General features: G+C 38.1%; 1 protein-coding gene and 1 pseudogene across 3 annotated transcripts in view; one reads left to right on the forward strand and one right to left on the reverse strand.

Annotated features, from left to right (window-relative positions):
* Positions 1–13,362, forward strand: part of NUP205 (nucleoporin 205) — an 85,984-nt gene that overhangs the window by 39,120 nt on the left and 33,502 nt on the right. For both annotated transcript variants that reach the window (XR_014246364.1, XM_082398056.1), the window contains exons 20-30: positions 1,031–1,112; positions 1,429–1,593; positions 1,927–2,051; positions 5,006–5,120; positions 9,085–9,234; positions 9,806–9,877; positions 10,240–10,397; positions 10,915–10,995; positions 11,883–12,074; positions 12,902–13,169; positions 13,262–13,360. Coding sequence is in view for 1 of the 2 variants with exons in the window: in XM_082398056.1 (XP_082254182.1) it covers positions 1,031–1,112; positions 1,429–1,593; positions 1,927–2,051; positions 5,006–5,120; positions 9,085–9,234; positions 9,806–9,877; positions 10,240–10,397; positions 10,915–10,995; positions 11,883–12,074; positions 12,902–13,169; positions 13,262–13,360 (1,507 nt within the window). In the remaining variant the exon portion in view is untranslated. The remainder of the gene's footprint in view (positions 1–1,030; positions 1,113–1,428; positions 1,594–1,926; positions 2,052–5,005; positions 5,121–9,084; positions 9,235–9,805; positions 9,878–10,239; positions 10,398–10,914; positions 10,996–11,882; positions 12,075–12,901; positions 13,170–13,261; positions 13,361–13,362) is intronic.
* Positions 5,902–9,078, reverse strand: LOC309631574 (ras-related C3 botulinum toxin substrate 1 pseudogene; annotated as a pseudogene). Its single transcript has one exon. The product of its transcript is annotated as a ras-related C3 botulinum toxin substrate 1 pseudogene (transcript).

The raw sequence follows: 13,362 nt of genomic DNA on the forward strand, positions 1-13,362 counted from the left end.
GTTGTGATGACTCACAATGCCCCCACATATTTCTCAGTGCCTTCTGGAGTGGCAGTACTGCCCAGGTTGAGAACGATTATTTATAGTAAAATACAGATGTCTAATCTGGTTTTTGGATGAAGTTCATGAAACCACATAATTAATTAGGGGATGTTGAATGAAGATTTTCAGTTTGCTGGCATTCATTTGAGTATGAATTGTTATTACCAATTTTAGCGTCCTGCTAGAGTTCTTGTTTTTTATTTTTTTTATTTTTTTTAAGTGTATCTATTTATTTTTATTTTTTTTGGCTGCGTTGGGTCTTAGTTGTGTCGCGCGGGCTCTTCGTTTCGGCACGCTGGCTTCTCTCTAGTTGTGGCTTGCAGGTTTTCTCTCTCTAGTTGTGGTGCACGGGCTCCAGAGCGTGTGGGCTCTGTAGTCTGCGGCATGCAGGCTCTCTAGTTGAGGCGTGTGGGCTTAGTTTCCCTGCGGCATGTGGGATCTTAGTTCCCCGACCAGGGAACAAACCCCCCTGCGTTGGAAGATGGATTCTTTACCACTGGACCACCAGGGAAGTCCCCATAGCATCCTACTAGAGTTCTTAAAGGAGGTAAAGTAGTATCTAGTCTCTCAGCCCAGAAACATAAAACTGGTGTACGTGTACGTTTCTAAAGAGAGAAGATGAGAATTTTATTTTATATTTTAGTTACGATCTGATAGCATTGAGTATATAATGAAGAAGTTATGAAATAGCAATTTAATGTTATTTTTAAAAAAAACTAGTTTGATTCTTTGGGAAAGAAAATTAGTGAAGCAAGTTTTAAAACCAATAAACTTTAAAAGTTTTTGTTTCTTTATTTCTATAGCAAGCTAAATGGCACTCAGTTAAGGAACTCAGTTTTATATTAATTAAAAATGTAACTAAAACCTAAATACTTTCCTTGGAACAGATTTGCCTTTTTTCTTTATAGAAAAATGTTTATAAATATATATCATATTTATCATAGTTTCTCTAATATTTAGTCATTTTAAAATCTTTATATGACTTCAGAGTGTAAGTCAGAAGCTGATGGCTGGATTTGTGGAGTGTTTGGATAGTGAAGATACAGAAGAATTTGTACGTCTAGAAGAGGGTATGTCTTAGATTAACATGTATATTTTTTATTTTATGTAAATGCTTACTATAAAGAAAACTGTAGAATGCCTAGTGGTGATGTAAGAGAAATTTGAGAATTTGCTAGCATAAAAGTATATAAGGCTTTTGGGAAACCTCTTAAATCTGAACTTAATGTAATGGCTAATCAAGGAAACCTCTTAAATCTGAACTTAATGTAATGGCTAATCAAGTAAACTAAAACTAAAGAAAACATGGAGGTTTGGGATACAAGTTTTGTATTTTTCCATTTGATTTATGTTAACTTTTTATTGTTTTGTGATTTCCACATTAAGGATCAGAACTTGAAAAGAAATTAGCTGGAATCCATCATGAAACAAGAATCCACATCTTGAATCTTCTCATCACCTCTCTGGAACGCAATCCACCAAATCTTGCTCTCTACCTATTGGGCTTTGAATTGAAGAAACCTGTCAGTACCACAAACCTACAAGACCCAGGTATAGCCATTAAGACACATAGGCATTTATTTCTTTTCATATTTATGTTGCTAAATGGTCATTTATTAAATTCCAGGCTCATGGGATAATTCACTGAAAGAAATAAATAATGTATGAAAGGTAATGTGATGGGCCAATCTTTAGGACTTAGATCAAGTGTGGACAAACTAAGCCTTGAAAAGTTAGTATTTAATAAATTTTCTGTATCAATATTTGAAAGGATGTTTATGGTAGGGTATATGTGTATGGAATTTAAGTTTTATAAAGGTATTTTAAGGTTTCTAATGCAGACATTTGAAAAGAGAAGCTGAATTTCCTTTTGGTTTTATGCAGGAGTGTTAGGTTGCCCTCGGACCTGCCTTCATGCCATCTTAAACATCTTGGAGAAGGGAACTGAAGGGAGAACAGGCCCGGTGGCAGTGAGAGAATCTCCTCAACTCGCTGAGCTGTGTTACCAGGTATACAGAGGGCTGCACTTTGTAGCACTTAGGAGAAGAAGCTTAATTAGATGGTTGATTCCATCGCAGATATGAAAGTATAACAGTATGACTGAATTGAAATGAGTTTCATTTAGAAGTTTGACCAGTCTTTCATTTATGGATAAAAATCCTGTAGATCTACATGATCCTATATGTTGATCATTTGAAAAATAAGGGAAGTTGGATGCATTTAGACCAGATAATGTGGGAACTTTTCAAGGATGCTGTGTTTCAAGTTGTTTCTTTTTGGTGACGAGAGTAGTAGATTTGAGTCAGAAGACCTCTGGTTCCTATCTCTGCCCCTTAACTAGCTACGTCACCTTGGGCATGCCATGAAACTTCTCTGAGTTTTTAATCTGTGAAATGGGCTGTTGTGAGACTTACATGAGAATGCAAGAATGTAAGTGAAAGTACTTTTTAAGAACCATGTAAATTATGCAGCCCTACAGCTATATGTAAGGTGGTAGACAGTGAAATTAATGTAAGTTTAAACTGTAATGAGAACTGTTGTCTTACTTGTTTTATTCTTTTGTTTATTTCTTGTTTTATTCATTTTATAAGTGTTTTAAGAACTAGGCTTTATAAGATACGACTAATTTCTCAATTTAAGTGACACCCTGACTCTCATTTTCATGATAAGAAATGCGTCATTAACTTATAGTAACATGGAGATTTTTCTTTGTTATTTTCCTGTTTTTCTTTTTGTAATTCTTTACTGTTTTCCTCTATCCTCTAGCTATCCAAACAACCCTTCACTTCTAAGTACTACAGCTAGGTCTTCCTGTGAATCCCTTAATTTGGGAACAAACTTGATGTATATTTTAGCACAGTGTTACAGATTTTGACATATTTAGGTAGAAGCAATTGATAAGGTTAATCATCTGGGTTAAAGGAGTTAGGCAGGTGAAGTAAGTGAATGAAACCAGATTTAAGACAAATAGATGGGGAGGGGAGGGAGAGGACAATCTGGCAGACTGGAGAGCACATGCCCTGCTACTCAGCCCCTTCTCATTTTTATCCTGTTGGGATGCAGGCCCTGGTTTGCCAGAACCTCTGATTTTAGAAACACTGTACTGGCCAAACAAAACATGTCTAAACCAGCAGTCCGCCAGTTTATTACACGTGCTCTGACTTTGCTACTCAAAATGTGGACCAGCATCGTCAGCATCACCTCTTGGGAGCTTGTTAGCACAGAATCTCAGGCCCCTCTCTAGACCTGCTGAGTCAGAATCTGCATTTTAACAAGAAGCACTGCTCCATTTTTTATGAAAGAGGCTTCCTTTACCTCTAGGTTTATTTATTTGTTTGTTTGCTTGTTTATTTATTTATTTAGGCTGTGTTGGGTCTTTGTTGCTGCGCGCAGGCTTTCTCTACTTGCGGCGAGCGGGAGCTACTCTTTCTTGCGGTGCGCGGGCTTCTCATTGTGGTGGCTTCTCTTGTTGCGGAGCACGGGCTCTAGGTGCGCGGGCTTCAGTAGTTGTGGCTCGCGGGCTCTAGAGCACAGGCTCAGCAGTTGTGGCACACGGGCTTAGTTGCTCCGTGGCATGTGGGATCTTCCCGGACCAGGGGACAAACCTGTGTCCCCAGCTTTGGCAGGCAGATTCCTAACCATGGTGCCACCAGGGAAGTTCCAACCTCTAGGTTTATACTTCACTATGCTTCAGGAAAAAATTAAACCTCTAAGAAGAGCTTGTTAGTTTAAAAATAAATTTGATCATATGGAAGGGAAATAATTTGGGCCTTGTTGATACTTTCATCATCCAGCAGTATGAGGTCTTCTGGTTGAAGAGTTGACACTGAATCTTGTGCCTTTGCTCTCTTCACTTTAACGATGGAGATTTTTCCTACCTGGTCTTGGGAACTAGGAAGTGTATCACGCAAACCCTTGTAAAGTGGCTTGTCATGCTTTTGGAACTCACTATTGTGTCCTTCTCCCTCTAATAGTATTACTTCTCGCATATCTGAGCATATTTGAGCATCTGTTCTTGAATCTTCTTAACTTACCATCTAATATGAATAACTTGGTTTTGTTTTGAGAAGTTCAGTATAGAGTGTCAAAAACAGTATCAAAGCTGTTTGAAAGACAAGCATACATCTGCAAGTACTTAAGCTTTACCTTGTGTTCCCTTCTTATCTTTACCTTGGGTATACATGTTATTTATTTAGGTATGTTCAGTAGACATACAGTTTTGTGGCCCCTCCCCCCCCATAAACTTTCTATGCTGCTACAATATAAATTACACTTAGGTTGTTTCTAGTCTTTTTACTCTGCTTTACTCAACATCTTTAGTTACCTTTTGTTATTTTATATTTTTCTTAAGACTGTATTTCTAGACACAAATTGAATTTACAGTCCATTGTCATTACTAGTTGTATAGTCACAGCGGACACTGAATTGGTGAATACTGAACCATTGCTCTTTGGGAATACATAGGGTTAGATACCTGCAAGGGATTCTCTGATCCCAACATTTTTATCAACTGATTAATACATAACCTTGGTTTTTAGAAGTTACTTCTGAGTAATTTGCTACTAATAATAGTTAAAATACTAAAACTTGTTAATTAACTACATGTATATATATTGGAGTTGGCCAAAAATGTCATTCGGGTTTTTCATAACATCTTATGGAAAAACCTGAACAAACTTTTTGGCCAACTCAATATTAATATATTTAGGGTGATTTCAAGATTAGTCCTATAGTACTGTTGTCAGCATTCTCCAATTGTATTCCAGTATATTTTGAGTTAGTGTGCCAAGAACTGCATGTAACTCTGAGCTTTTATTTTATATGTACATGTGTTTATCCATTTTGCTTTAGTTGCTAATGGGTCTTAGTTTCCACTTAGTAGATTTAAGTTCGCCTTTTATCTTAAAATGTATAATATAAACAGCTGATTTGGGAGTTTTCTTATTTTACTGTAATTCTTTAGGTGATATATCAGTTATGTGCATGCTCTGATACATCTGGTCCTACTATGAGATACTTGAGAACCAGCCAGGACTTCTTATTTTCTCAGTTGCAACATTTACCATTTTCTAACAAAGGTAGGACATTATTTTCCCTTATTATTAAAACAAATCTGTAAAATATGTGTTGAGTGATTTTAATTTCATAACAGTTGGGGGTAGCAGTTTTAGAATTTGTGGAATTCTGTTCTCATTTTATTACTTTGCTTCTTTGTTCCTTTGGGTTGCTTTTGTAATTTGTGCTTGAGAAACCTGATGTTTTAACTGCCAGCATAAAATTATTTAAAAATAGCCTGTTAAGTATGGAATTTGATTCTTTTACTAGCAAATAAAATTTTAAAATTGTGTTGAAGGGATAAGAAAATATTTATATAAAAAGATTTTGGAAATTTAGATTTTTTGAGTGAAATTGTTTCATAAAAATCTGTTTTACTTTTGTTTCTTGTGTATATATTGAAACAAATTCAGGTCTTGAAATGAAAAATAGAAAACTAATTACGATGGAAACTATTTATAACTTTAGTTTATTGGCCTGATCAACACAGTTATCCCAGGCTATCTATGTTTTATAGGATTCTATTTTATATAATTTTCTTTTTGATCAAGTTATAAGTTTTCTGAGTTCATATTATATCCAGACAGTAGTGGTTTTATTGAGTTTTTTTAAAGTTTATTTTGCATCATCTTTATGTTTTAGGAAATCTAGGCTTACAAATTTCATAATAAATTTCCATTACTAGTAATTATCAGCTTCTGTTTACTTTTTAGAGTGTGGTGTGAGAGACTGTTGGGAATTACCTAGTGGCAAAAATTTTCACTTCATTTTCGTAATAAGTGTATTTTATTTTTAGCCCTAAGATTTTAAGAAAGTTTTAAAGAAACCCTTTTTAATACCTAATTAGAAAAAAACAGTTAATATCTTGCCTATTATGCTTTGTACTTTTAAAAAATTGATCTAGCTTTGCTTGTAATCATTATTACTAGCAGTAGTAGTAGTGTTTGGTGAATTCTATATTTATAAAACTGTCATAATTTAGGACTTCAAAGCCAGGCATATTGAGATAATATTGGATTCAAAAACTTCTATTGTATAAGACATTCCCAGTCCTAATTATATATTAGACCAAATGTCCTTCATAGTCTCAAGACATCATAAAATTATGCAATTTAGATTTATTTTAGTTTTTAAAAATGTATTTGTTTTCTGAAATAAGAATCAAATTTTATGATAGTGTTTTTTTTTAAACAAGTTAAATATTTGAGAATTACTTGGGTTTTCTTTTTTATTTTCGTGATTCAAGGATTTATTAACTCATACATGCAAAACATACTGCTAATCGCATTAGCAAAAGATCAATGTAAAAACACTCCACCATTCTGCAACTGTCAGCTTAAAAAATTTTGTTCTGGTGGTTGAAAGGTCCAAGCTCATATTCTTGCCAGTGGGTAAGTTGTGCAGAACTTTGTTAGCATGAGCACAGGGTTGACAGAACCTCAGAGATCCCAAGGAACATCGTTCGGGCAAGGACAGGAAGCGTGTGTGCACTCAGTGAGGCAAGCGGTGGGGGGGTCAGTGTTATTAGTCCAGGTGCAGTGTCGGTGATCTGGCAAGGTTTACAGTTTAAGAATATCTGAAGTATTTTAAAAACTGTAAAGCTGCAACACATGATTTTTATACCTAGTTACTAGAAGACCAAGGAAAGCACTTACTGGCTTTGAATAAAGTAACATGAAAACAGGAATGCACTTTTACTAATCTACAAAAAAATTTTTCTAATGCATATTCAGAAAGATTTTATAATACAAGGAGGCGCATATTGCTCATTAAGAAGGGGTTCTAGGGGCTTCCCTGGTGGCGCAGTGGTTAAGAGTCCACCTGCCAATGCAGGGGACATGGGTTCAAGCCCTGGTCTGGGAAGATCCCACATGCCACAGAGCAACTAAGCCCGTGCACCACGACTACTGAGCCTGCACTCTAGAGCCCACAAGCCACAACTGCTGGGCCCGCGTGCCTAGAGCCCGTGCTCTGCAACGGGAGAAGCCACTGCAATGAGAAGCCTGTGCACCGCAACAAAGAGTAGCTCCCGCTCGCCGCAACTATAGAAAGCCCACAAGCAGCAATGAAGACCCAATGCAGCCAAAAATAAATAAATAAAATAAAAAAATTTGTAAAAAAAAAAAGGGGGGGGTTTCTATAAGAAAAGCACTTACTAAGTTTGCAACTATGAGAATGACCAGGTCAAAGGTGCATTAAATGCCCAATTTCAGGAGGGATAGGCAGGTTTAAGGAAAAGGAAAAGCTTAAGAAAACACTTACTGATAATACTGACCTTTCTTCATCATCTACTGCAATTGAGAGAAATTAACCTTTTAAAACTTTTACCTGTGACACTTTTAAAAGTTTTATTATTACGTATACAATGTAGTGTAAATTAATCTCCATATTTTGTTAAAATACTGTCTTCATCCTCTGATCACAAGCGTTCCACACACGCCACCCAGCGCACCCACGGCCAGAGCAGAATGCTTCATCGGAGGGAGCACGGGAGTAAGAGCTCTGTTCAAAATCTCACAAAGGCTAATACACTAACTTGTTCTAGAAATCTCACTGTGAAATCAAAAAGATTGATCCAAAGAGCCGAGCTGTTACATTCATTCATTATGATGTAAAGTACAATGTTAGGTAGTGAACATGGGCTGGTCAATCAGGATGCATTAAATGACAGCGTTTCGGGAAGGAGGCTGTACTGCTCTTCACGTCTGAAACTCATTAGCGAGCGTCTGCATCTCCTGCCTCAGAAGCTACAGTCTCTTCCAAGCAAAGGTCTTTAAACAGTTTAGTGGTTAGTGTTCTTAGCCCCGCAGTGCAACTTAGTTCACAAGGTGTTTTGGCAACTCTCAATCTGAGCAAGAATAGGGGCTTTGAAGAATAAAGCTTTAAGGAAGCTTGTTGTTTTAGGGCTAAACTTTAATAGAATGTGAAAGTTTGAACTCTTACACTTTAAACCAACAAAACCTGGAAATTACTGATTGGTTCAAAATGGTTTTATGGAAAAACTAATCTGTAACAAAAACTTGGCATTGAGTGCAAAGTCTTCACCGTTTGAGCAAAGCGTACAAAGGGTCCTGGGGGACGGGACAGGCAGGAGGGCCCCAGACATTCACAACAGCAGGCATTTTCTCTTTCTCTGCTTGACGGGAGGTGGGCAGAGAACTGCCCAGGTAGCTTCATCAAAAACTGTCTTGAGGCCTCGCTGCATGAGCGCCGAGCACTCCTGGCATTTGATGGCACCGATCTCCTTGGCCATGGCAAGCCCTGCGGGTAGGTGATGGGTGTCAGCTTCTTCTCCTTCAGTTTCTCAATTGTGTCTTTATCATCCCTCAGATCAAGTTTCATCCCCACCAGGATGATAGGAGTGTTGGGACAGTGGTGTCACACTTCAGGGTACCACTTTGCGCCAACATTTTCAAACGATGCAGGACTCACAAGAGAAAAGCAAATTAAGAATCCATCTGTTTGCGGATAGGATAGGGGGCGTAATAGGTCATAATCATCTTGTCCAGCTGTATCCCACAAGCCCAGATTCACCAGTTTTCCATCCGCCATAACATTGGCAGAATAGTTGTCAAAGACAGTGGGGTATACTCTCCAGGAAAGGCATTGGTCGTGTAACTGATGAGGAGGCAAGTTTTACCTACAGTGCCGTCTCCCACCACCACACACTTGATGGCCTGCATCTGTTATGGTAGACTCAGAATCCTCTACGTCTGTGTGAAATTATTCTGTTGACAGAAACTTGATTCTCTTTTGATCTTCAATTGCTTTTGCTCACCTTTCATACACATATACTAGTTTATTTTTTCTCCCTTGGCATCTGTTTTTTTTCTTTTTTAATTTTCTAGAGTGATAAATTATTGTGCCAATTTTCATAAATTATTGGCTATGTTACATGGGAAAATAGCTGGTGAGTTGCGGATTTTAGGTCTGTTCTGATCTTGTGTTATTATACTGGGAAACTAAACATTCATATTTCAATTCCAGAATATGAAATATCTATGCTGAACCAAATGTCATGGCTGATGAAGACTGCCTCGATAGAACTAAGGGTGACTTCTCTGAATCGCCAACGGTCACACACCCAGAGGCTCCTTCACCTCCTACTGGATGACATGCCAGTGAAACCATACTCAGGTGAACATGTGTTGGCATTTGTATTGTTATGCTGCTGACTGGTCTGTGTGAATGCAAGCTCAGATCTGAATCTTATGGTTAGTATGTGATTGTAGGCCAAACAAGTTCTTTCTGCCTTTAGAATTCTTTTCCTTAAAACACAAAATCACCCATAATTGCCATTTTATTGTTGTTTGGAGCATTCACAATTTGGTGTATTCATAGACACAGATACACAGTGGAGTTTGTCACACTGAGCCAGCATGACCCAAGATACTCTAATACGTATTTTGCATGCCAATTAAGCATAAGCTTTCCTAATCATCTCACTGGCATGATTGGGTCCTGCCTCTTTTGGGGTTCTGATTATGCTCTCTACAATTGTGAAGTGGATCTCATAGAGACGGAAAGAATTAGATGAATGTTGTTGATAAGTCCTCATCATCTTTGCATTTTAATTATCCATTTGCAAGGGGCTCTTTGACCTAGAAACAGTGACATAGAAATAAAATACCTTGTGTTTGTTATTTCCAAATAAATTTTATGAGTGTGTTGTTCTTTTTCTGATCTGTTATTACTGATGCTCCAACAGATGGGGAAGGAGGAATAGAAGATGAAAATAGGTCTGTCTCTGGGTTCCTGCACTTTGACACTGCTACAAAAGGTAAAAGCCCTTTGAATTTGTAATAAATTTGTAGATACGTTTATATTAAATTGCATAAAATTTCAAGAGGTAATTAATGCCTGTATCTGCAAATTCTGAACTGATGTAGAAAAGCTATATAAAGGATTGCTTGTCATCAAAAAAAAATTTTTTTATAACTAAGATGATAGGATGGGAAAACAATATTTTTGCAAATGAATGTATTAGAAATAAAATCCAATTTAGATTTCAACACAGTCTTCAATTTCCAGACTGATGTCCTTTCTGAACATAGCGCTGTCTTTGAGGGTGAGCTGAGTACAGTGGTTAGCTCTTCTGTTCAGTGTCCCAAGTAAAATAGAACTACATTTTATTATTTCTAGTACGTCGAAAAATTCTCAGTATTCTCGACTCCATTGACTTCAGTCAGGAGATCCCCGAGCCTTTGCAATTGGATTTCTTTGATCGGGCCCAGATTGAACAAGTTATTGCTAACTGTGAACACAAGAATTTACGGGGACAGACAGTCTGCAATGTCAAGGTGAGCGTTTCTTTAGAGCATGTGCAGTATCAAGTGGTTCAGACTTTGAGTCGTTAAGGAAAAAATAACTTTTTATTTTCTGATAGAGATATTGGTTTATTGGACTGGTTTTCACTTTTCAAACAGTCAGGAAAGAAAACTGAATAGGCCACACTAATTTTGCCTCTATAAAAGGTTCCCTATCACCTTCCTCTTAGTAGTCATGCTACCCAGCTATAACTATGGAGTGGTTTTACCTATTTAACTCTCTACCAGGTAAATGGTAATCACCTCACTAGTAGGAAGAAGCTATCCCGTGCAGTTCCACTAACTTTCCTGCCACAGACACTCTTTGGTACCACTCTCCGGCATGTGAGGGATATACTGTTTTTGACAGAAACTGGACAGTGCCACTATTAGATTATATATAAAGGTATCTGAAACTTTTCCCTCTAGGGCAGTTTAGAGTAATTGCTAGGTTATTGTTCTACCAGTGTCTGAAATGGTCTTATTTTTCTCTCATTTCTCAATTATATAGCTTCTTCATAGAGTTCTTGTAGCCGAAGTAAATGCCCTTCAGGGTATGGCAGCCATAGGACAGAGACCTCTACTAATGGAGGTAAGCCCTGTTGAGTATATGTTAGTTTTAACCTTTTAACTATTTAACTACTTAAATTGCCAGTTAGAAGACAAAACAGTGAATTGACTTCTAGTTCATTATTAGTAAACTACTTAAAAGTTAAATTTTAATGGTATCTTTCACTTTTGACTTTGTGACTGTTAAAAGCTGAACTGAAGTTAATGTCTGGATGCCAGAACAAATGACATCTTTTCTGCTAAGCTAGTTGAGGATTTTGTAACCTTTTCATATTGTGTAATAGAGTTCACATGCTCCCTATCAGCGAGGAAGGAGTCATTTGTCACCACAAATGGGGAGATACGGGTAAGAGAGCAGGTGGGAAGAACCACATTCATGGAAACACAGTTGGTGAGGCCAAAGCAAGAAGCAAAGAAATAAAAGACACATCAAGGAAACATGCCATTGAACTTGGGTTTTAGGGAACTCTAGTGTTCCGGAGTAAATATAACTAGACAGTTGCAAGAAAAGAGAAGATAGGGTTAAAAACTCATTTCCACCCACGTCACCTCTGCCCCCTGCCTTACACACACACACACGCGTGCGTGCACACACACACACAGCCTTATTTATTATTTTTCGTAGCTTTGGCCACCAGTATAATGTGAAAAGTTATCTGCTGACTTGTAAGCATGTGGAAGGCTTCCGGAGTATACTATAAATGTTTTCGGATTAACTGACAGTGTTAAAAATTTGGCCACCAGTATAATGTGAAAAGTTATCTGCTGACTTGTAAGCATGTGGAAGGTTTCCAGAGTATACTATAAATGTTTTCGGATTAACTGACAGTGTTAAAAATAGGAACCTGTTGGTTGAAAGACGTTATTTGCCTGTGTGTTAACCTTGCAATTCAATTTCTGTGGCTTTAGGAAATCAGCACTGTACTTCAGTACGTGGTAGGAAGAAACAAATTGTTGCAGTGTCTTCATGCAAAACGGCATGCTCTGGAGTCTTGGAGGCAGCTGGTAGAAATTATACTGACAGCTTGCCCTCAGGACCTCATTCAGGCAGAGGATCGACAACTGATTATTCGTGATATTTTACAAGATGTGCATGATAAGGTGACATGCTTCATAAGTTACTTTATACTGCCAAACGAATATTTATATCATTTAAACATATAGTTGGCCACTCCTTTTTTCCCATTTTCCATTTGGAGTAAATAGAGTTGTGCAATGCCAGTGTTAAGACTTTCCTTGAGAAAGGTATTAACTCTGTACAGTAACGGTTCTCAACCAGAGTGTGTATCAGAATTTTCTAGGAAGCTTTTTAAAAATCTACATGACACATCTTACCCTAGACCTACTGAATGGGAGACTCTAGTGGTGAGGCCATTATGTTAATGTCCATGAAAAACCTCTAGGGAATTCTGATAGGACTCCCTTCTGGTTAAGAACACATTACCCAGCATTCTATTTAAATTTCTTTTTGTGTATTAGCTTCTACTGTGTTTGAACAATACAATTCCATTCTTATATTCTTTTTTTTTTAATTTATTTATTTTATTTATGGCTGTGTTGGGTCTTCGTTTCTGTGCGAGGGCTTTCTCTAGTTGCGGCAGGTGGGGGCCACTCTTCATTGCAGTGCGCGGGCCTCTCACTATCGCGGCCTCTCGTTGCGGAGCACAGGCTCCAGACGCACAGGCTCCAGACGCGCAGGCTCAGTAATTGTGGCTCACGGGCCCAGCTGCTCCGCGGCATGTGGGATCTTCCCAGACCAGGGCTTGAACCCGTGTCCCCTGCATTGGCAGGCAGATTCTTAACCACTGCACCACCAGGGAAGCCCATTCTTATATTCTTATGGTAATTGAAAAGCTAAATGTATAAGACATGTTAATGACTGTAGCTGAAAGCAGGGTGCTCACTCTGATTTGTCTTTCTGCTTTAAGATACTGGATGATGAAGCAGCACAGGAGTTAATGCCGGTGGTAGCAGGTGCTGTGTTCACCCTGACCGCTCACCTAAGCCAAGCCGTTCGCACAGAACAGAAGCAACCAGTAGTCTTGGGACCCGGAGAGGCTCATTATGCTTTTGTGCTTGATAACTCTTGCACCTCACCTCCGCCCGCAGAGAATGCAGTGGTGGGGTTTGCTTCTATTGGAGATTCTTCGCTTCATATCATATTGAAGAAACTGTTAGACTTCATTTTGAAGACAGGTTTTTTCATCTAAATTTCCTGTAACTTACAACTTCTGTATTTGTTTTAACTTAATTTGAAAAAAGGTTTTTACGCTGCTATATTTTCCTAGGTGGCGGATTCCAGCGAGTGAGGACGCATCTGTATGGCTCTCTGCTTTATTACTTACAGATTGCCCAGAGACCGGATGAACCAGACACCTTAGAAGCAGGT

The sequence above is a fragment of the Balaenoptera borealis genome, assembly GCF_965194805.1.
Source record: "Balaenoptera borealis genome assembly, chromosome: 7".
NCBI lineage: Eukaryota > Metazoa > Chordata > Mammalia > Artiodactyla > Balaenopteridae > Balaenoptera > Balaenoptera borealis.